Below are 25,065 nucleotides of genomic sequence, written 5' to 3' on the forward strand. Positions count from 1 at the left end.
ATTTTTTGTATATATATGAAAAAATGTTCAAAAACATTCTGAGCAGGAAAAAAATGTTCAAAACCAACAACTCAGGGAACGGATTTGGGTAGTCAAGGTAGGAAAGCTGTTGGTATAGAATTAATGCTCTTCCCCTACGAGGACAATCTGGGCGGCAAACTTCAGACTGTCTAATTTACTGAGCCCTTCAGTTCCCTTGTGCCATTCAGTACCACTTCCTCGTTGAGCTTCCGACTGGTTCGCGAACTACTCGGTCTAGTCCCCGACGATAGATCTAGCCTACTCCGACGAAAAGTTCCCCGGCGAGAGAAGTTCGAAAGCAAGCCAACAAGCCAGGTGCTGCAAGCAGTTCGGCGATTCCGGTAGAGTAGGGCATCCGGTTTGCTGGAGCCCCGGCGCGGCTGGTGGTGTATCGTCGCGATCTACGCGGTCTGGTTCCCGGCGGTGAATCTGACTACGCTGACGGAGAGGTCCCAGACGAAAGAAGTTCTCCCGATACCGATTCTTATTTGGTTTCAGTACTACAACTTCTTGAGCCCTTTGGCTCCGTGGCCGGTGCCATTTAGCACCCCAACTCCTTTAAGCCCTTTAGTTCTCTTCTTGGGCCATTTAGCACTACTTCCTTGATGATTCATTCAGCTCCTCAACTTGTTCGCGAACAACTCGGTCTATTCGATAGACGATGGACCTGACCTACTCCGACAGAGAATTCCTCGGCGCGAGAAGTTCTCCCGAGATCGAGCTAATCAGCTAGGTGCCAAGGTCAGTTCGGCGATTCTGGTGAAGCAGGGTGTCCGGTGCACTCGTGCGCCGATGACCCGTGACTAGTGGTGCCTCGTCGCTGTCCACTCAGTCTAGTCCCCAGCGGTGAATCAAGCTTACGCTACCGGAGAGTTCCCTGGCGAAAAAAGGTCTCCCAATATCGATTCTTCTTTGGTTTTCGCTATTTTCTATCGGAACAACCGGTGGGGTGCCGTGGTCGGTCTGACGAATCCGCATGGAGCGTGACGTCCGGTTCGCTGGCGTTTCGACGACTCATACTCGCTGCTCTGTTGCAGTCTACTCGACTAGTCCTCGGAGGTTCGATGTCCATTCCGTTGTAAGACGGTCATGATCTACATCAGCGGTTCTCAACCTTTTTCGTACCAATGACTCTTTAGATATCATACTGGGTTGCTGCGGACCCCTATAGTTAAACATCAATTTTGTATGCTATCAATATGTTATTTTCAATTTGTTAGGAAACATGACTCGAAATTTCAATATGCACTCGGAAAATATATTTTTCTTCACGGACTCCCAGCAATGACTTCGTGGCCCCCTAGGGGTCCGCGGACCCCTGGTTGAGAATCACTGATCTACATCATATCTCTGTTTACTGCGTTCCACGTCTTTACGTTGCTTGTCATTCTGTAGGCTACATTATCCGGGTTGATGATGGTGAGGACCGTTTTAAGTAGCTCCCTGCACATCACTCCAAACCTCGGACATTCAAAGACTCTCCTCGAATATTCAAAGACTTCAAACCTCGGACATTCAAAGACGCTCCGGTGTCTCCTCGACGATCTCACACTCCAAGCACAGTGTTGACGTTGTGTACCCACACCGATGAAGATACTCCTTAAGCAGCCGTGGCTCGGTAGGAGCTGTGTCAGGTGGAAGGTCATCTCTCCGTGCTTTCTATTGACCCACGCCGATAGGTTTGGATGAGCCGGTAGGTCCACTTTCCTTTCTCCGTATTGTCCCATTCCTGCTGCCACGTCACCATCGAATGGATTCTCATAATCTTTCTCACGTTTCTGGCGTTTCATTGTTTGTAGCACTTGATATCCTCCGTCAGGGTAATGCAGATGGGGATCATCTGGGCGACAAAGCATTCTGCCTCCGGTACGCGATCGCAACTCGTACGACCAGCAATCGAAGCATCCTGTTCAACTTTTCGCGGTTTCATTGTCTCCGTCACCGACACCTCCATTTCTTCAAGTGTCTCACCGTTAGTGACACATCGTCCACGAAACCAACGATTTTCACTTTCCTAGGAAGCCGCAGTGTTAAGACTCCATCGTACATCCCATTCCAAAGTGTTGGACAGAGAATGGAGCCCTGAGGAACGCCCGCTGTGACTCGCATTGCATATTGCCCGTTTGTTCGTCTGGTACAGCAGTGTTCTACTCTGGTAGTAGCTCTTCAGAATCTGGCTCATTCTTTTATGTCACGCTGCAGCATTGGTCTATTCGAGGCTGGATGGCCCGGTGACTTCCCTGACTTTAGCAGCAACATCAGTTTCTGCACCTTCCTCATTTCGGGGATTACCATCATCTAAAGACTTCAGCAATAGCATCCTGAATATGTCCGGATATGTCAGGATCGCAGCTTTCAGCGCCACGGTTGGTATTTCATCCGGACAGAGGGTTTTCTCTGATTTTAGTCACATCGACGCTTCTTTGAGCTCGTCGTTGGTCACTTACCACTCGGCTGTGTTACCTCCTTCTTCTTCACCGTACGGTGTCGGTGACCAGGTAGTTGAATCGTGATTCGGGAAGAGACCCTCAACGATTATCTTTAGCTTACCCGGGTATATTTCAGCTGGTGTCGACGGACCCTCGTCTTCGTCATGACGACTCAGTACGCGTCCCCCAGGGATTGGCGTTTATTTCTCAGCACAGCTACTTATGGCAATTGGCTTGCTAAGCTTGATCTCCCGTTTTAAAGAGTCCCTACATTCTCGAAACGTCGCTTGCGCTATTCTCTCACTCTCCGTTCTTACGATCTGAGCCTGCCTTCTGGATCTATGACAAGAAGCGTGTACGCCGTCTACTGCATGGCCCTAGTTTTCGTGACATTGTATCGTCACAAGCCGTCACAATCCTTCTTGTTAGATCAGCCGCATCAACGTACTTGATTACGTTGTTCGCCGAAGTAACTAGGTTTTCGTTAAAGTCTTTCGTCTTCCACTTTAGCTTGCGGCCCGTCCTTCTTCATGCTGCAGCAGGGTTCCATTGGCTGATGCGGTAGCGAATCGCCTGGTGGTCTCTATGGGGATACTTCTCTCACACTCTCCAGTCCATGTTCGCCGTCAGTCAAGGACTACAGAATGTGGGGAAATTTTTCTCGGTACCGATATCCGTTTCGTGAACTAATAAGCTCCCAGCTCCTCGCTTCGCCGCGATCTACTTGTTATAGTCCTCGGCGGTTGAGCTAGCCTCCACACCGTGCCGTCAGGTAGGTGTCGAGTCTGCAGCCAATTTTCACTACAAGGAAATATTTTCACAAGATAACTTTAGCAAATGAAACTTTGAGAATTTTATTTACAATTTTAGGCATATTTTTGTTTAACATATTGAATTTTTGCAAAATTCTCCAAAATATTTCGGGGGGGGGGGGGGGGGTTTCGTCTTCAACCCCCCCCCCCCGCTACTACGCCACTGTTTACTATTATATTTCAGTTTTAATACCCCGGCATTTTGACTTTGACTAGTACTCCCTATACAAAAGCAAATTTTCGAAAATATTCGTGCAATTGGCCGGAATAAAGGTCTCCTACATTGGCGAGATACACAAGAAAAAGATTTTCTTAGTTTGGAGTGAATTCCAGAAATAAAATTTTTGATGACTTTTTTGCACTGTAAATAGTACCGCCAACTTGCCCCGCGTGCAGCACCTCCAACACCCCAACGCATATTTTATTAAAAACTATTTAAAAAAAACTTTTGTTTCTGGATAGAAGTTATATCTATACGGATACTGAAAGCATTTTTCGCGCACTATCGAAAAAAATAATCATTCGGGAAATAGATTGAAAATTACCCTAAATAACGCAAAGTAATTAAAATTCAGAAAATTTACTTGGTATGCTCGAAAACACAATATCACCCACAACTTCCACCAAACAAATCGTTTTGCAAAAAAAAAAAACACATTGGATAACGGGTTTCATATAACTTGAGGTACACAAGTAGAGGCAGCGCTATATGTCTAATAGAAACAGAGAAAAAGGGATTCCGCCAACTTACTCCAACCGCCAACTAGCCCCGGGCTCCCCTATATATTCATGATAGGCGGATTCTAAAAAGTATGCAAAATATCGAACTGCATTATAGGCTTTCTCTGTAAGGAAGACAAAACCTATCAAAATTCATCCTCGCTACTCATCTTTTTAATAGTTTATAGAGAAACAAGCTAAAAATTAATTTGTCTGTAAATTCATTTTTAACCCTTTCATTCCCAACTTTTGTCTAGTGTATGTAGGGTTTCAAAACTATTTTTACTACGGTGGGATAAAGAAACACGAAAAGCCTTCTTTCTTAATGATAGGTGCTTCCCTCGCAGTGCTAGAAGCTGCTCATTTTTTACCTTCCAATGATCAAAACAATTTTCCTAGAATATTTACAATAGTCCACTTGCGTGGAAAACGCAGCCAAAGACAGTCTAAATTGATAAGTTTTATCTGTTTTCAATAATATTGCAACATAACGAAATTCAATTTCCGTCGTCAAAGCAAACTGTCCCTGGCAGCACTGCTCCATCAAAATCCAATCAGACTAATTACAATAACTTCAGTTCTAGAGCTGATTCTTATAAGTGTTAATACTCAAATGAAAGGTAACAGTCATATTTATTAGCCTTACTTGTTTTTGTGAGCAAATCTTACCTTAATTAAAAATTATAGCTGTTTAAAAACATTGTTGTCCACAAACAACATGGGCATGAATGGGTTAAAAACAAATACAACGGAGTGTCTGTCTGTGACTAAAATAAGTGAGTATCTGAAGTAACATTCGAAAGATTTGAACGAAATGCTTTATTTATTTTAAGGCAACTACAAAAAAATCGAATTGTTTCAGACAGGATTTACAAAAAGAATATCAGCTGATACTTCGAAAATGCCTTTGAAAACGTATGCTTGACATATTCATTGACGTATCTATTGCACCTGCTGCAAAACCGAAGTAAATAAGTTTTGAATCCTGTACAAATACGAAAAAAGAGAGTTTCCAAATATATTTTACGGTAGAATCAGACAATCTTCACTGTAATTATAGAGGGAGCCTTGGGTGTTCTGATTTTTCAAGCATTTAGCGTATTTTTCTAGTAATTTCATTTATTTAACGAATGGTTCGTTTTTGACCATTTTAGAATTGTTGACCTTGGAAAATGAGTCATTTTTAACCGAAAACCGTGAATAGATCTATAAAAGCAAGCTCTAGTAAGTTAATACTACGTTCATACTACGAGTTAAACCGTGTTTTAACGCAACATTAATGGCATTTTTCTTGTTACTAATTATTATAACGTGTTTTAACTCTGTAGTGCGAATATCGTATAACATATTATATCTTTAATACTTGGTTATTGACATTATGACCTGGATTTGTCTAATCTTTTCTCAATTGCCTACTCTGTGATGTTGTAGCATGAGAGGATTCGTGAAATTGTGTGCGGGAGCACGGGGGCGAAACAATAAAGCAAGAGGGGGAGCGTGAAGATCAAATTTAGTGGGACGAAAATTGAAACACATCTGGATGCAGAATATTTTTATTTTTCCGTTAATTGAATGTTTTAAATAACTTTCAATCAGGATTACGTTTTTCACTATATATCAGTAACCAAGTGGAATTTCAAAGTTCTGTAAACGCCACTTTGTAGAGATTTTTCAGTCAAGTAATGCAGAATATCTAACTTGGTTTACCTTAAAATGATGGATAGACCATGCTTCGTAAAACCATTTCTATTATATTGAACGATACACCTATAGCGTAGACTTCTTCGATTTTTGTGATTATAATTTAAAGTTCAGTTTTAATAAAGTTGTACGGGTTTAGTTGACTTTAAGGGGGTGGGTGGGGGTGGTTTCCCGATCACAAGCTTATTTCTCATATTGATAATTGCTATCATTTTCAGTTATATTAACTACTAACGAGATTAAATTTATAATACAGTTATAATTTTGAAATTTAATTCTGTTAAGGTAACTTTAGACTTCAGTCCGTATTTGATGCTTAAAGTTTTTAGCCGGCTTTTAAATGCTATTCTGATTGCAGTTGAAAACTGGAAAATCCTACCAGCGACGATCGTTTGTTCCCTTGTTTAGTGCTAGTTCATAATGTCGGAAGTAGTGCGCTGTATAGCGCATCATTTAGATCCAGAGAAAATACGATTGTCGCTGGTTGGATTTTCCAATTTCAACTGCAACCAGAATAATATAATCAAATGGGGTGTACGGAAATAGTGCTCATCTCAACCGCTAAAATGCAGTTTTTCTGCACGTTTGCAAAATCCTCATGAAGTACACATCCTAACTCCTTGTAATGTAATGTAAAAATATTAGGAATGAGCTAATTGATTTACACAATGATTTCGCAAACTCTACGAAAAATACTTCGATTTTTATTATAGTAATAGGTTAACATAATACACCTCTAAGCCGCGTTTATCGACAATGAAGGTTAGTTAATGTTTCTGTGTAGTTAATCCCTAACCTATGCTTAATTATGCCCAATTTCATCATTCTATTCATCACAGTAACTGATAAAACTGTAAATTGGGTCACTTTGCTTATTTATAATGAATTACTGTTCTTTCTGATTAATAATTATTTCTTGTAGTATTCGTTCGGTGTAGAAGTCCATTTAATTAATCAATAATAGAACATTCAAACATAAATCGCACTTATAAATTCAACAAAGCACGGATCAATGATATAAAATTAACCATTTAAAGTACGTTTTATAACTGTATATGAATAACTACTTAGCAGTTACATTTTATTCTAACACTGGACCGTTAATGCTGTGTTGTCTTGTTAAACATTCACATATATGTAACAAGAAAACACAGTATCAACGAGCAGAATTGGTTACATATTATTCAAAGATAGTTCCGATTTAATTAAATGCAGCATCGTTTATCACCCGGCCCACCAGGATGAGTAGGACAGAATGGCGGGGTAGCATCTTTAATGCAGTACGAACCGGAAGCGCTATAATAAAAAAATATCGCATCGATGTATTTAATTGTTAAACCACGCGTTAACATACTTCATCGGAGTCTTTTGTCCCATTGCAATTGCATAGCCTATTGCATAGCCAAAGCGTCCCCTTCTCTGTCTGCCCGGCGGCATGAGTACGTTTGTCGGGCATCTGCGGTTACACGGTTCCGCCATAGGTTCGGTACCTTCATATAGGGATTGTGCCATATAGCAGACAGCCCAAACGTGGCTGCACAAGTTGACGTCTGCAAATAAAATGAATATTTTTATTATCTTCTAATTAAATTCAGATGTTTGTTACATACTAGTACTATTGCCACAAAATGGCTGTCGACGTCCACCATTGACACAAAAATCAATATGCCCTACTCGTCCTCCTTCACCGTAGTGGCCAGCATTAGTGTGCATGACTTGAACCGACTTGGCATCTCCACTGTCTAGACGATTAATGTGCCCGGGTTTAATAAGAGGCCTTGCTGGATCCAAAGCTAAAACGGATTTTCAAGTTACTGATGTGGAATTAGTCACTAGTAGTACACCATACCGATGATTCGTTCCATTCTGAAGTTCAAAAAGTTCGCCATCAGCCCACAAATGTGTGCCCCAAGTGAATGACCTACACATGTAGTTTTCTCCGTCGGAAGTCCCAGAGCTCTCAGTTTCATAAATGTCTGCGCCAAGCACACCGCAACCGGACGGATATTGTAGACAGCCGCAACGTAGCAGGGCGGTTGCCCGAGAGAACCCCAATCAACCAGAAACACGTTGTATCCTCCGTGGTTAACGTAGGCTGGAACGAAAAACGTATCACATCGAAATCGATACTAACATTAGCTGGAAAGCGATTAGCGTATTGAACTACCATCTCGTAGCACCGCAATCGGCAGCGAGTCTTCACCGCCGGCATAACCATGAACTAGAATTATGTTCTCCTTTGCCGGCTCCCATTCGGAATCGTTCAGCCAGTCCGGATGATACATGTCGAACTGGAAAAAAGTGTAACAAATAGATTGAATTAAAATAAGCTCATGCGTATGTATAACATTAATGTGGTCCGATTAACTATGATATGGCAGCACGATTGGCAATATACCGCAAAAGTTCAACACAACGTGGTGTCAATGGCAATGTTCACGGTTTGTGGAGCAAATTCCTCAAACTGAATCATGTGAATTAGATGAATACGAAACGAAATGGGCAAACATATAGGGGCGGAACTATTACCTTGTTTAACAAAAACAAAATAAACTTGGGTGTGCTGTGACTGCACCTTATTTGTCGAAAAAGTAGAGGAAAAATTATGAACAAGGTTTTCCGTTGGTCGCTAGTACGTCAAGATCGGTTTTTATGAGCATTAGAATTTTTTTGTATTATTTACTGTGACCGTACCTGTTTTTTTGAAAATCAGAAGGGAAATGATGAAAAATGGCCTTTGCCGTTTGCCACTAGCAAGTCAGGAGCGTTTCAAAAAACCTTTTATTTTTTGAATTGTCTTCAGCAAAGGTAATGAGAGCAACATAAGAAGCAACTTTGGTGAAACACGAATGCTCTTTGTATTTAGCGACACTACTATAATAACAATGGTTGTTTTATAGTAGTTTTGAAGTCTCTCATAAAATTAAGATTGCCCTTGCAGCGTACTATAAAACATCAATTGGTGCTTGGGTAGTCCTAAAATGTCATGAGAAACGTGTCGTTTGAGCTAATTAATCATGACATGAAAACCACTTAATAGAACTTAACTGCTGCCTTCATTAATGACAACGTTCTTCCAATTAATATCAAATATTATTTCATTGCACACTTCGATCGTTCAAATTGGCCTTCTTGGGTGGCTCCAGGGCAGATGCCTTTCATACCATAATTAATCTGGCATACCGAGACCAAACGTGTACTTCGAATGCAGAGGTGCCACACGATTTGTTTAAGAATCCATTATAAAATAAACTGTTTGTGTTTTCGATGAAGAAAAAGAATTTAAAGCATTGTCTGCATACAACATAGCGACTTTACTATAATTTGCATATTCAAACAAAAAACAAAATCTTACATTTTCATGCAATAGCCCGGTCAAATCCACTACAAATACTTGCGTATTTAGTGAGAAATCTGTAGTTTATCTAAACAGATAGTCTTTTTGATCATTGTCGCTAGCGCAGATAGCAGTGAATACGAAACTACATTGCAATAGACCATAAGTTTTTACACATTTCAACACCCGAGAAGAACGTCAGTTCTCTGTGGCGCGACTGTTTCAGAATATAATTAATGATAATATAATCTGTTCTGGTTCGCTTGACAATCATTCATTAGGGATATGATTCCTTTAAAAAGGGGACTCCATAAATATGTTTTGTTACATTAATATTTTCCTACAATCTGTATTTTGTTATTACTTAGAAACTTTTAGAAAAAATATTCTGCTTTGATTCCTCTACGTAAGAATATAGTGCAATGAACTTTAAAAGTTACAATTGTACTGCATTACACATAAATACTTGCAGTTCGAATAAATATATGTGCACTTCACTATCTCAAATACGCGTTTAGACAATTTCTCGCAGTTATCCTCAGTGTATGGTATTATTGTAATCTCCAACAAATCGGTATTCGCCAGGCAATTGGCATCTCTATCTCTACATACAGAGTTTGACAATAGGCAGCATCGTATTTCCACCGATCGATGGGGGTCAGTTTAACAACGTCAAAATCGCTTGAAATGTCATCAACAAACAATAGTAGCAGTAAACAAAAGAAAACAATGAACACTTTCACTGATTTCATGTAAACTAAAGTGCTCCCCGTTCGTATTTAATTTTGTTCATTTTGTTATAAACAAAGTTCTTATGTTGGATACGAAAATATGACGTCACGTCACCCTCTTGGTATTCGCCTATAACTGTATAGTACTGATAAATCTGTATAAATGGCACCGCTGTTTGGATGGCGATGTTGCGCCACCCAAAAGAGCGGTATGCCTGCCGAGGTAACTAGCTGTAATTATCAGCAAGTACGGAACATCGAACTGCTTGACTGTCTGTGGATTGAGACTTACGTGGTGATAGAAATCAAACCTTCGCTTGACTTGGTAAAAATGCATTTTGACCTTAGCGACAGCGTCAGCATCGGAATCCCGTTGTTGACATTGAAGGGGCTGGTCTTGTGGTCCAATGTACCAGTAGGTTAAGTTGCAGTTCATACGCAATCACAACGATCGGTGAATAGAAACCAAGCGTAAACCTGTTAGCCTTCGGAGTAAGTTTTAGCCACCAGTCTTGGAGGCTCAAGATCAATGGTAGGTATGTACATAATTACCGACTATTCGTGCAATAGTTCCTAGTTGTTCTGTAACTGAGATGTTTTCAATAGCGTGCACAAGATACTCTTTTACATTTATTATAGCGGTGACTGGTATATTTTTCTAAGGTGTTGATCGCTAGAGGCCTAGAGCAGTATTTTATGCGCTTTTTATGCTCACGAAATGGGTCCGCTAGGAGATTTCATAACAATCTGTTGTCATTACATGCCTGTAAGTTCCCTTTAATTTGATTTTTCTTCTCAAAACTTCAAAGGCCATTTAGCATAAATACATTAGGCATAATGGACGTTAGGCATAATGGAGTACCTTCACGGTAATAATAATAGTAGATGTAGTAAGATGATAAATACTAAAACGGTCCCAATAAAAAAAATCCTGAACGGCAATACCAAGTCATTAATATCCTCTCTGCGTCGCACTAATGTTTCATCAATTTTTGTATAATAAATATTACGCGTCGGGTTTTCTAGAAGTTTGTAGCATTCCGATTGTCATTGTATTGCGCATCAAGCAAAGCGAATACAATGTGGATAAAGACTGGTTTCGATTTTCTCTACGTGACACATTTCATATATGAAGATCGGCTCACACTTGGCTAGCTTCAAAGCAAAGTCAGAAAAAACCGACTTGGTATAGTGCCCGAGCAGAAGAAAATAACTTCAGAATACCAAATTCAGGTATACTGTACCCAATACTTGAACACCACAATAAGGTATTGAGGAGCCTTGCATAAGAGGTAAAATACCTGAATTAATAACTGAGACATGTACTACGAATAATTAGTTGATAATGAAACGAGTTATTATAATACCTGAATAATAACAACACCTTTTCAACCTTCCAATAACAAAATTCACTGTATGGAAGTATTCAATAAGGTATTATTTGGTATTTGTAAAAATCACTGGAATACATAAATAATACTAGAATAAAGTAAAATACCTCATTCAGGTATTAAGCAGGTATTGAAAAGTGTTTCTTCAATACCTTACTTCAATGAGGTATTAATAATCAATTAATACCAGGTTTTGGTATGATACCAAAAAATAGTATGCTCGGGTTATTGGCGAGTTAGTTTCTCCTGGTCGGGTGGTGGGGTATTTCGGTTGGTGTTAAATTGAAATTTTTTTTTATTTCAATTATAGAGGTTTTAACCTTAAGGTCATTCGCCTCTTTGGGTTAGTAAAATCTCTTAGGAAAAATTTCTAACCCTATGTGCGGGGTCGGGACTCGAACCCAGGTGCGCTGCGTACAAGGCAATCGATTTACCAATACGCTACGCCCACTCCCCAAAAAAATTGAAATTTCTTTTCTATCCCGGACGTCAGCAAAGTGGCGCACGGGAAGCAAGACCTACGGTTTGGATCCACGTATCCGAACCCTGGGTTCGGATCCAGACACTTGTCTGGCTATAAGCGCCAAGTCTGGGCCTGGTTCAGGTCTAGACATGGTAAAAGAAAAAAGGGATGGGCTAGATCCGGGGACTAGATCCGGGGACTGGTCCAAATCTTGTAATTGGGCCGGATCTGGGAGATCCAAATTCGGGAACATAGCGGCTTCCGGAAACTGGTCCGGGTCGGGAACTGGGCGGATCCGGGAACTAGGCCGGATTGAGGAACTGGTTCGGATTCGAAAACTGGTTCGGATCCCGGAGCTGGTTTGGGTCTGGGCCTAAATCGGAACTGGTATAAAGCATCGTATTGAAATTAAAATTTTGTTTTACTGTTCAACCTACCCGGTAAAAAATTTCATGATTCCGGCTGGTTTCTGTCTTTATTGGAGCAGATTCCAGTTTGAATTCCGGCAGAAATCCGCTAGAATTGTGGTTGGTTGCCTCGATACTAATATTTATCATAGAAATTGGCCAATATGTTCTACATACGAACAAAGCCGAGGTTGGCATTGAAAAAGTATTTGGTTGTGTTATGCACATACATGCACAGCTACTGAAATTCGTCATTCCACTGTTTATTAATTTTGCGGTAATATGGATTTAATCCCACAATGCCCAATTGTGTGGTCTGTTGCCGAAAAGACAATAGAATCTTGCTCAAAATTAATGGAAACATGGCTGTCGGATTTTGGGTGTAGGTATAAATCAACGTTTTGATGTACCAATTAAAGAAACTTATTTTTGACCGGCGATGGGGTTGGGTGTTAGCCCTTTCATGCCCAACTTTCTTCTAGTGCCGATAGGGCTTCAAAATGATTTTTCTTTGAAAACAGTGGGGTCAAGAAACACGAAAAGCCCTTTTTCATAAAGATGAAGGGCGAACACGAAATTATTGTGACACATTCAACAGGGCATAACTTTTTTACCATTGGGTAAAAATCAACCAAATTTTGTACACTTTCTCATTGATGTGTATTGTTTACATGCTGTCAAACTCGAAGTCGTGTTTTTCGATTCAACGAAAATGGAGGTGAACCAACGCGAGTCGAGAGAACAAATTCTTTCCAAACACCTAGAATTTCTTGACCTGTCGCACCGGTAGTTGGGAAAAATGTTGAACATTCACCATTCAACCGTCTCCAGAGTGTTGAAGCGGTTGACCTTGGACCACGGCAAAGGAGCTGGAAGAAAACCGGGACCGGAGAACAAAAAGACGGAGGGAAAGGTGAAGTGGATGATTAAAGCAAATCCCAACGTCTCAAGCCGTGATTTGGCTAAAAAGATCGGCATGTCACAGAGCTACGTCCAAAATGCAAAGAAGAGAGCTGGACTACATACATACAAGGTACAGAACTTCCCAAACCGCGATGAGCGGCAACAATCGACGGCTAAAACTCGGGCATGGAAGCTCTACGAGAAGATGCTGACAAAATATGGCTGCTGTGTGATGGACGACGAAACGTATATAAAAGCCGATTTTAAGCAAATTCCGGGGTTGGAGTTTTTCACCGGCATGAGCAAGTTCTATGTGGACGACAAATTTAAGAAGAAGAAAATGTCGAAGTTCGCCTCCAAATATCTCATTTGGCAGGCCATCTGCTCTTGCGGACTGAGGAGTGAGCCTTTCGTGACAAAGGGCACAGTAAATGGCGAGATCTACAAATCTGTGTGCCTCGAGAAGCGCCTTTTGCCGTTCTTGTAGCAGCACGGCGAAGCTCCGCTATTTTGGCCAAATTTGGCATCATGCCACTATTCTAAAAGTGTCCTGGAGTGGTATGAGGCCAATTCTGTCCATTTTGTTCCAAAGGACATGAATCCGCCAAACTGTCCGGAGCTGCGCCCGGTGGAGCAGTACTGGGCAATGATGAAGCGGGAACTTCGGAAGAGCAAGAAGACAGTCAAAGACGAGAAGGACATGTTAAGAAAATGGAAAAAAAAACTGAGAAACTGATACCGGATGACACTGTAAATACTTTGATGGAGGGCATCAAGCGAAATTGCGTTCGATTTTACACTCAAGGCTCCATCGATTAACTTTTCTTTTGATTTTTGAAGTAAATATATGTATAAAACCACCCTAAAATTTTGGTTTGATTTTAAACATTATAAGAAAATTGGCATGACATTCTCGGTGTCGCAATAATTTCGTGTTCGCCCTTTAGGTGCTTCCTTTGCTGTGCAAGAAGCTGCTCAAAATTTACCTTCCGATGCTCAATACAATTCTTCTAGAATATTTACAATAGTCCAATTGTATGGAAAACGTAGCCAAAGTCAGTGTAAATTGATGAGTTTTATCAGTTTTCAATAATATTGTAACATAACGAAGATATATGAAAAATTAATTTTTCGTAGTCAACGTAAACTGTCTCTGGCAGCACTGCTTCATCGGAATCCAACTAGAAAAATTGCAATAATTTCAGTTCTAGAGCTGATCCTTGTAACTGTTAATGCTCAAATGAAAGGCAATAGTCACATTTATTAATCTCACTTGTTTTTGTGAGAAAATCTTGCCTCAATCAAAAGTTATAGCTGTTTGAAAACGTTGTTGTCTACAAACAACAAGGGCATGCATGTGTTAAAAACGTGAATGTGTGTCCCTTTTTTATATCTTGTAAAAATAAGCTGTAAGCTGAATGAGCTGAACTTCTTTCTCAAATAAAAGGTGTAAGACATGAGAAACCGGTCGACCGCAAAATATGAGCATCGTCGATTCGAACGAAACTTTACATTTGTGTTTGGTTTAAGAATCTACATGGTTTTCTCTGGAAATTGAAATATTTTCCAAAAGGGCTTAGACGTTTCTGTATGCATCACCTTCAAAAATATGTTGTTCCATTACTGTATTTTAAACAGCAAAACTATTTGTGAACGAGTTACAGGGAATGAATAGTTCTGCACAAAAAAACGTACACTTCACAAAATGTTGTGGCATTTTTCACAAAAACAAAAATTTATGTTAAAAATTTATGTTAAAAATTTATGTAAAAACCCAATCTTATGATTTTTAAAAATTTCTTTATTTTTACATTTCTTATAAAAGAAATGTATAGAATTCGCTCAAACTTTCAAGATTTTTTCCGAGGCCCGGAGGGCCGAGTCTTATATACCAATCGACTCAGCTCGACGATTTGGGACAATGTCTGTGTGTGTGTGTGTGTGTGTCTGTGTGTGTGTGTGTATGTAACGGACAAATTCTCATTCGTGTTTCTTAGTAATGGCTGAACCGATCTTATCCAAACCAATTTTAAATGAAAGAACTAAAAAACAGTATGAACGCTATTACTATGTTTTTGATTCTGATGTTTAGTTTCCAAGATATGAATGTTTGAATGCGTAAAAATGGCGTTTTTTGCAGTTTTTTTGAATTATCTGCCGAAATTGATAGTATAGATTAACAATTTATATGTTTTTAGACAGGTTTAACGAATACCTTTCGAACAAGCTATAGATTGTAGAAATCGGACTATTATCAAAAGAGATATTTAATTTTAAATGCGGACGAAAGATTTTTATCATTTCCCATTGCCAGAAATATGACCAAAAACATATAATCTATTATTAACGCCAAAACGGCTTATTTTAGGTCAATAGTATCTTCGGAGAATTTAATGGAGGCAATATGACCTTTCTTTTGGAATTGTGCTTTTGCTGATTAATTCCCCTATGAGTGAGATATTTTCACAAATTTTCTTGGAAGTGATTATATCGAAATGATGTCTTCAGCAAATTTGTAGCTCTTACTTTTGCGAATAACTTTACTGAAGACTTCAAATATCTATTTTGAATACTTTAAAAGTTATGGCTTGTTGTTTGTGGATTACTCTTTGTCGCCTATTTATTGTTCAATATAGTAATAATCCATTGAAATAAGCCAAACATTATTTCGATAAATCGAATTTTGTATTTCATTTTTCTATCTACAACCGCTAGAAATAATCACCGAACACTTCCAAATTGTCTGGAAGGAACTTGATAACTTATCAGTACAAAAATGTTCATTTGTGCGAACCTTCTGACTGCATTTTTTCTAACTTATAACCATCGGATCGATCTGAAACATATCGGAAAATGAAAAGCGAAATAAATAACTCCAAGCAACGGCGTAGCCCAGAGAAAGTTTTGGGGTTTAACACCATACAACCCCCCCCCCCACCAGACCCAAAAAAATATTGGATTGAAGTTGAAAATTTATTGATGCAGACTGATTTAATTCAATATTACAATAACAATTATCTGATCCGTAGATTGATAACCTGTTGTTGTAAACATCATGAGGACTTTTGATAAATTGTCGGAATGGGGTCCTCCTGATATGTAACTATTGGTCTTGATTTCACAGTTGTCTAATAGCATCAATATCAAATTCCTGCCTGAAAACATTCCAATAGAAAATTCCAGAGATCTGTAATCAATCATAATCCTCAGATTTATTTTCAAATTGAGCTTGTTTTTGTAGAAATGTACTGTAATAAGGGTCTTTAGTTAATAGGAAGCGAAGTTCAAATTGATTTAATGTCTATGAAACATAGAACTGCTCACCAAAAAAAATGCATAATTTTCAACATTTGCTAAAAATGTTTTTGCTTTTCTCATTCACTCTAAAATTCGTCAATCTAATCCCGACCCGGAGGTCCGAGTGTCATTTGCCAATTGACTGAGTTCGTCGAGATCGGAAAATATCTGTGTGTGTATGTATGTGTGTGTATGTGTATATGTGGAAAAAAATGTAACCTTTGTTAATCAGAGATGGCTGGATCGATTTACACAAATGAAATGAAAAATTTCAAAATCAAATTTGTATTTTTGATGCCAAATGACTTTAAAATGCATGAAACATTGAGATGTTTGACAAAAATTGACTTTTTTGGACTTTGGTACATTTTTGCCTTTCTAATATAGAAAGGTTATGCAATCACTCTAAAAATCGTCAATCATACCGGCCCGGAGGGAGTATGCAGTGAGGGGTTGCTACTTTAAAATTAAAACTAGTTTAAAATTTCTTAACAAGTTGAAAATGTTCGGCAGGGCCTGGACCTTCCGGATCTTTCTCCATGATCCGCCGCTGGTTTCAAGCGATGTTTCAGTATCACATAGTATCTGAAGATCGTGGCTGTCGATCCGTTGTATGTATGTGCAAATCGTACTGAACAAGTAATATTCATTTCCACCATTGTATTGAACATAATCAGCCATGGAATCGTAGTCTGGATAAATGAGAAAAGCACAATTGCACCCACCTAAAACAGGTTTTTTTGGAATGCGTCGAGTTGAGACGAAAACGTAATATGATTAACACTAACACTTTCCGAATGTAGAGAGAAATTTATGAAAAATGACGATTTCCATTCGACTCTAGCAGGTTCTGATCGATTTTGATGAGTATTTGATTTTTGTTGTATGACCAATTATATGTATAGGTCAAATGTTCAAAAACAGTAATTTAAGCTTAAGATAGCATCATTTTGAAACCGCCAATTTTGGGGGTTTAGTATCTTCAATGAGTTTTACAAACGTTAAACAGCGCATCATTTGATAAAATAATTTTGACGGTATATCGTCCAAGAAGTATTTATGGTGAATTTTCTCAGGTTAATATTCATGATTATAATAAAGTCTCAACAAATTCGCTAAAGACAACACGAACTCTGTTAATATTTTCTGAAAAATTAATTCTGCATAATTTTAAAACTTCAAAAATTACGGTTTCGGAATTATGCCGTTTGGGCAGTATGATCGATTTTCACCAAACCGAATTTCTGGCAAGCAAGTAGAAACAAAGTCGTTCTACACTCGTTCACAAGAAACTTCTTCGAATGCTGAATATCTATTATAATACATTGAAACCCCGATTTTATCAGCCAAATATGAACATATGTTTGATGGGCTCTAGCAGACGAACAAGACTGAATTGGAGTAAATCCTTTCTTGCGCATGTTTTCCTTATCATGAAGATGGAAATATGTAAAAATAAAAAGTTCATCATAATCAGAAATAGTTATCAGACTACATCAAGGGACGAGAAGAATATTTTAACAGCTTCAGTTTATTATAAAGAAAAAAATTGCCCGATTTAGTCAATGTCCCCATTTTGTCAGCCTAAAATACACCATGAGATAGATAAAAATGGGTCTTTATTGTATGTATTATTCTTTATTGTATGTATTATTTCACATTAATAGGTACATTTCATTTTTGGGGATTTTTTATTGCATCGAACTACAACAATTTTTAGGTAGCTTTCAAGGGGTTATTTTATAGACTTCTTCCAAAATTTGGCGAACTTATTCCAATTCGTATACCAATTAATTGGTATACTTAAGGGTTTATATGTTGCAGATGGAGAAAATACTGAAACTTTCAGCTTTTTTCCTACACAATATTACGTAAGCTTATTAAACAATTTTTCCTAATAAGTTTGTGAAAATTAAAAACTATTTGAAATTTTTTAATAGTTTAATTTTTTATTTAACCGTGATTTTTTAATAAATAGTGACCATCGCTTCACAACGTAGTCTATTTTTCATGGCTTGCGGTGAGCACGATCTCTCGAATTGCTGAACTGAAAATGATGGAAGAGAAATTAATTTGTAGTATTCTTTACAGATTTAACTCGCCGCGCAGATAGCTCTGAATTAGACCCGCTGGTGCCCTAAGACGATTTCGCTAGGTTTTCAGAGCACTGTGCACCCAGTGCATTAACGCAAGTGACGAAAGGTTATCGAAAAGTTTCGTGAAAATGAAAATTCCAGTAATGATGATGATTTTCCCAAATGGTTCGTTTTCGAGAGGTTTTTATTTGTTCTTTGGCATTAGGATTAGCGATAATAATTCAAATCAAGGATACTACTGGGAAGTCACCTTTAGAAAAAGTCGAAGTCGAAGTAAAATTTGGAACTATGCACGCATGCACTTCAGAGATAGCGTGACATCAGGATCTGCGATTCCATTTCAACGCTTTTTTGTGAAAAGGGCGATACTTACAAATATAAACATAAGGTTTTTTTTCATACATGCGAATGAGGGCTTTGAAGCGCAACAAATTAACCTAAAAATTTGGATTCTACGATTTTGCTTTCTTAAACTACAGCAAAAAATACAACGGGCGAAACTGTATTTTTGTTTGTTTATTTAAAGTTTCGCCCTCCACGCTCCATGCAAACAATCAGGGCGATACTTTTTTTGCTAGCAGTTTAGAGGCGAAACTGTTTTTTCGTATTTTTTAGGATTATCAAGCTGATACCAGCTGTAAATGGTAACAATGATCGCTATTGAAAAACCCGGACGAAATCGGTGGTGTAAAACTGTAGTTATTGTAAAAAACGTAAGGGCGATACTTCAATGCTGATAGGTGGGACCGAAAATGTAAACAATCGCCAAAGGGGCGATACTATAATTTTGTCAATTTCAATAGCAAAAACAAATTTTAATTTAATAATTTCAAATACTTTATGAAGTTTTGGGTTTCGATCACTGAATCATGCAATCTAGAATATAAAACACTGGAAATATTCACTGTTGATTTTCTTTGAATGGTGTCACTGCTAGTAGTTTTTAAGAAAAAGCGTTGATTTCTTAGTTCTCAGTCGCGTTGGAAATTTGAGTAAAGTATAAACTTCAAATCGATTCAAAAAAAAATTCGAATTTTTTGGCTCAGTACAATATATAACCCCTTTAGGAAAATTCAGTTTTCCTACCACAATTTAGATATTTTATTAACAGAGCATTAACAATAATTCGTTGGTATGTCTATTTTATGGGCCATTTTTCGCTTTCCCATTGATTTGGTTTGAGATTTCTAGCACTGATGTTGTCCTATGCTGATTTGAGCGATTCTCTGAGTCCTGCCACTATCCCATGTAGTATGTGTTATCAAAAACATCGCGATGCATCAAGATCTAAATGTTCTCAAACGATACAATATCCGAAGAGAGTGATAAGAGTTATAAGAAATGTCTCATCACACTGTTAGGTGGATTAAAAGCGTTTTTCCACTAAAACCTAAAGAGAAAAGAAACAATTTGAATGTGATTGCATGATGGAAAACTTATCGGAAAAAAAGTTTTTCTAAAGATTATTTTATGCATGTTTTTAAATTTCATACAAAAATGTAATTTTATTACAGAATATGATTGTAAGTATTATTTCAAATTTAAAAAAAAATCTTCCTAAATGCAATAGTTGTCGAGATATTTGGAGTTTGCTCCAACAAAAACAATTGATTTGTGTAATTATGGCCTTTTTAAAAGTTTTTCGCGTTTCTCCATCATAAAATGTCAAAAATCTAATATTTATCATTTCAAGGACGCGAATAACTCAAACGCGAATAACTTATGAAAAGGTCGTAATAAAACAGAATAATGGTGTTCTCAAAACAAAATTTAAAATATCTCGAGAACTACTGCATTTCAGGAAAGTTTTGTGCATTTTGATTTGAAATGTCATTTACAATATTCAATAAGAAAATTGTATTTTTGACTGCAAATAGTATGAATTATAAAAAAATATGTCAAAAATTGCTGTTAGAAAAACTTTTCAGGGAAAACTTCTTCATGATCCAAATCCATTTAAAAAATTTTTTACATCTCTAAAACGATAAACATTTGATTATTGATTGTTTATGATGGGAAAACGCGAATAACTTTTAAAAAGGGCATAATTTTACGAAGTAATTGTTTTTATTAGAGCGAAATTCCAAATATCTCCACAATTATCGCTTTTTGGAAGATTTTTGTTAAATGCATTTTGATTTGAAATTATACTTAAATTCATATTCTGTAATAAAATTACAGTTTTGTATGTCAATTAGAATTAAATTTAAAAATATGTATAGGTATATGTAAGTAATCGTTAGAAAAACTTTCTAATCATGATGGTTTTTGTTGACAAAATAAAAAAATTTAAAAAAGTTTTTTATTGCAATTTAAACATACATTTTTGTTTTTGTGAAAAATGACACATTTTTTTCAGATCACATTTTTTGCGTGCAGAAGTATTAATTTCTTGTAACTCGTTTTCAGTTAGTTTTGTTGTGTAAAATAACAGTTAGTTAACAACAAACTTTTTTCGAAAATGCTACATATATAAACTTTTACACCCCTTCAAAAAATTACTCTTGTGTCAAAATAATCTTATTGATTGTGGAAAATGTTAAGTCTTCCATGCCGGTAAAATGTGTAAAGTTTAATCGGAATATAGAATGGTCGGTTATGATTTTGATGATTTTCGATGGATCTTCGTGGAATTGCTCAGATTTGAAATCATCCCCAATATCCCCTTGATGTCTAAAAGAAAGTTACAGGAAATTTTATTTTCAAAAAACTTATTGTAACATATTGGTGGAGAAATGTGAATAACACGATAAGATCGTAATTCAACAAAAAATGTTTTTGTTGAAGCAAAATTTTAAATAATTCAGAAACTGCTCCATTTTCGATTATTTTTCTAGGAAGCATTTTGATTTGAAATTGTATTTAAAATTATATTTTATAAAAAAAAAGTATTTTTTGCCGTAAAAAATATGAATCCTAAAAATATCTTCTATGTTGTTAGGAAAACATTCATATTGATAGTTGCTTTTTTATTTCGAATATGATTATGGAGGTTTTAACCTTAGGGTCAATCAATTCTTTTTTCGGGTTAGAAAAAAATTCCCGCCTCTGTCAAAACGGCTTTTAATTCATGATATTCGTGAACTTGTACAATAGCACAAGCGAGGTATGAGTATGCGACCTGTCATCATGTACTATTGTAAGTTCTATCACAATGATCATGTCTTAATACGAAGGAATAATGTTCGTTACAAATAAGATGTAATAAGAAATACAAATAGACCACAAAGTGTTTTATGAAAATTAAACTGGCTCGTGTCAAATCTGTAAATTTCGCTAATGCAGTGCACATTACGAAAAACCTTTTCAGCGTGATATTCAGAACAACTCTTCTATTGCAACAAAATTTAGCAGCAACCAACAACTGCACCCAGCACTTCTAAACAAACAACCAGCACCTCAAACGATAAAGTGAACATAAAAGACGAATTCTCAACTAAAACTCACAATGCGAAAAATAACTGAATAATCATGGAGCATGAAATTTTGACTGTTTTCGAAACGATTTTCTGCTCTTTGTTTGATTAACTACTTTTTAAGTACTTTTTGGTAATAAGTATTTGGTAATACGGGAAATGGAAGCCACTCACCACAAATTTGTCCTTCACAATTCCGGATGTATATAGGATCGTTCTTATCGCCGGATCCGGACAATGGTTCTCCATGCCCTCTCGCTTCCATACGCAGTCCTCTTTGGTGGTGTTGAAAGATTCTGGATCGCCGAGATACAGCGCTTGAGCGATCAGATGTTGGGCTTGTCCATCTATAAAATTGTCTTAAGGTTTGTAAAGTACACGGGATCGAATCACATGCTTTTAAATCTTTAAGGCTACAGATAGCTAGGGAAATGCTAGGGACAGTTTGAAACGAAAACGAAAATGATAGTATAAATTTAGACCAGTCAGTTAAAGGTACGGGAAAGTTTTGTTAGCTCTATTTTCGAAACCGTCTAGGTAAAATGAAGGTGCACAGAAGATTATGCTTTTGCGTGCTGTAAATGTAAGTTGGTCATCTTCGTAATAAATATAGTTGTTAAGTAAAAGATGTTTTTGTAAAGTTTCGGTTGCTGGGTTTTTGTTGGGTTTAGTAGTATAAACCACTCTCCAAAAGAGCTTATTGCCGATTGTGCATAGGTTCGTCGTTCGGTATATAACAATCCAATGACTGCTCTTAATCCGTTTCACCATCAGATTCAGATGGCCACAGTATGTAGTACAATCATCTCTATTCCGTAATTTGGCTATTTTGGCAAATGACCGTTGTCGTAAGTTAGGCAGAACGTCGGTGAGTTGGTTGATATGTAGAATGACGGTGATATTTTGAGCTCCGATGAACACCCACTTCGGCCCAGATCTAAAATGCGCCTATGTCTTGATGCGATGTACTGCTCGGTCGTGATAAATAAATTGCTCAGCAATATGTTGCACAAATTCTCACTTACAAATCACAAAGCTGCCACATATGAGTGTAGAAGTCAAAAATATTTTCATCATCATCAACATTTTGCTGCTTGGAACTTGAACTTGAAACTAATTATTCTTCTCGTGGAAAGAAAAACTGGCACTTCACTTTTAGTTATAACCCGCCGTACTTTGTATTCGCACTTCCTTACGCTCCAGTTGCACCCCTTTTTTACACTGCCAAGCCCAACTTCTTAGCTATCAATCGATGAACGCGATTTAATTACGATCTTTTTATCCGCTTGACTTTGAAGCAACAGGTCGTGAAAACGCACCGATAGGTAATGAGCGTCCCTCGAAGCCATTGCTTACCACGAACTCCACTGGCCGGGTTGCCTCGAGCGAACGATGGCTGAACTCACAGCGAAACCTCGCACATTGTACAGCATTTGCCGTGGTATACCAGCAGTACGCTTGGGGATTGGAGAGTTTCCGCCGCCATGTACCGGCAGGGTATGTACGACCACAACATGCAAGTATGACGCGTGGTCAGCCACCCCCGCCAGTCTTCTCTAGGACCGGATGATCTTTGTGTTTTAGAACGGGTAATGTTTGACTTTGAATTCGTTCGTAGCATTGGCGTGAAAACGACCCATGCTAAGGCGAGATCAAACGCACATGGCAAATTTTAACCGTTATTGTAAAGTGGGATTTCGAATGTTTTAGTTATTGATATGCAACGTGCGTGCAGAAGTTCATTTTAATTTAGAAAGGAAGACAGTGGTATAATTTATACAGAAACCCAGTTTATTTTGTAAAAAAAATCATTTTATAATTTGAATATTTGTTAATATGCTGGAATATGAAAATCATGTTTATTTTTTTCCAGAGAATTATATTAACTTGTAGCACTGTATAGCTATTAAATTTAAATGATCATGTTGCTTTTGAAAACGAAGACGAATTTTTTTTTCAATTTGGAATTGGGTTACCATGGGACAAAACCGTTAGGCACACGATGTACCGATTATCGTGAACATGATTTGAATATCAACTAGCTTTGCATAAATTCATTATCTGTTAGTAGCTAGTGCGATCTTCACGACCACTAACGCAAGGAGGAAATGTTACCTTATCCGCGATGCTCGATAGAAAAGTAGTTTGGAAATGATATGACGCGTATTGAGTGACGGCAGGAACTCGTGAGCTGTTTGACTAATTGCGAAAACGATGCTCGAGCCGGTAAAATCATGCCCCTATAAAAATTCTGCTAGTGCATTGTCAGTGTATGTAATGACTGGCCAGTAGCCCAGAACGGCTCGCTTATTAACATTCATTGGGTAGGTGTCGCACGGTGGAATAATACGGTTCAATTGACACGGAATATATTTTCGTCATGCTAATTTTATGTTTATGTTGTTTACGTGGATGAATGCTGTTAAACATAGTATGCACACCACGATACTTTGAACGAATGCTGAAGTTTATAAGATGTGTTCTGTTTTGATATTCCAAATCGAATATCTATTCAAGTGCGATTAAAAGCATTTAATGGAGTGATTGGTCTTTCGAGTCCCACTGTATGATGCAAATGCAGAATAAGTTAACCGTTATATTGATTGACTACAATAAATGCAAGATATTGTCAACGGTATCCATGAATAAACAAAAAGCATGAGTTCTGTTTTTACCAAGACATTATCTTGTTTCTATTGCATGAAAATGCATGATGCGCTAGACACTGTACATTTGTAAATTTTAATTCATGGCAATAAACACAATATGAAATTGTTTTTGGGCCTTTTATTACATTGGTTTGTTCATTGATACTCATTATTCGTTGCATTGTATGTATGGTAAAGTATTGTTGTATTTAGCATGGTTTAATACCAGCATTCAAGCCAGTTTTGCATAAAAGAGCACTTATATGCTATAGGGTGGTGCATATTTAATGTTCTAGTGTGACACAGGTTAATTATAAAACTTCCAATTTTTAAACAAAATGCGTAATCGTATTTTTATATTGAAGTAGAATACTTCTAACGTTTCAATATGGGGTCCCGTTTCAAAAATTTCAGTTGAGAAATTTCCCAGGTTTGAAATGCGAGTATCTTCCGTTCTACTGGACGAAATCGCAATATTTTTGCACTATCTGATCGGAAATTTGTGCACGTATATCGTATTAAATTTCGGAATTACTGCGACTACTATAAATAAACCAAAACAAGGATTTTCAGAAAATCCTTCGGAAACAGCGAGGAAAATGCGCAATTTGTCAGCATATCCCACGCAGAGCCGTCAAAAAGGAGCATGTAAGCGTTTCATTACATACGGGAATGTTATATATACAGGTCACG

At 37.6% G+C, this 25,065-nt stretch overlaps 2 protein-coding genes across 3 annotated transcripts in view; both read right to left on the minus strand.

Annotated features, from left to right (window-relative positions):
- LOC131679493 (uncharacterized) overlaps window positions 1-25,065 on the minus strand; it is a 116,159-nt gene that overhangs the window by 34,589 nt on the left and 56,505 nt on the right. Inside the window, exons 9-14 of the mRNA XM_058960229.1 lie at window positions 21,899-22,071; window positions 7,851-7,974; window positions 7,533-7,778; window positions 7,294-7,476; window positions 7,038-7,233; window positions 6,921-6,979 (exon numbers count right to left, since the gene is read on the minus strand). Coding sequence (XP_058816212.1) covers window positions 6,921-6,979; window positions 7,038-7,233; window positions 7,294-7,476; window positions 7,533-7,778; window positions 7,851-7,974; window positions 21,899-22,071 — 981 coding nt within the window. The remainder of the gene's footprint in view (window positions 1-6,920; window positions 6,980-7,037; window positions 7,234-7,293; window positions 7,477-7,532; window positions 7,779-7,850; window positions 7,975-21,898; window positions 22,072-25,065) is intronic.
- Window positions 6,617-22,917, minus strand: LOC131685828 (phospholipase A1-like). 2 transcript variants are annotated; one of them, XM_058969798.1, is made up of 7 exons: window positions 22,750-22,917; window positions 21,899-22,071; window positions 7,851-7,974; window positions 7,533-7,778; window positions 7,294-7,476; window positions 7,038-7,233; window positions 6,617-6,979 (listed from the first exon to the last, which is right to left on the minus strand). In XM_058969798.1, the coding sequence occupies exons 1-7, from the start codon at window positions 22,808-22,810 to the stop codon at window positions 6,889-6,891; spliced, it is 1,074 nt and encodes a 357-aa protein (XP_058825781.1). In that variant the 5' UTR covers window positions 22,811-22,917; the 3' UTR covers window positions 6,617-6,888. The 2 variants fall into 2 exon arrangements, with proteins under 2 accessions (XP_058825781.1, XP_058825780.1); XM_058969797.1 differs by having other exon boundaries at window positions 21,899-22,083.

Source organism: Topomyia yanbarensis, chromosome 2 (assembly GCF_030247195.1).
Source record: "Topomyia yanbarensis strain Yona2022 chromosome 2, ASM3024719v1, whole genome shotgun sequence".
In the NCBI taxonomy this organism is placed as follows: domain Eukaryota; kingdom Metazoa; phylum Arthropoda; class Insecta; order Diptera; family Culicidae; genus Topomyia; species Topomyia yanbarensis.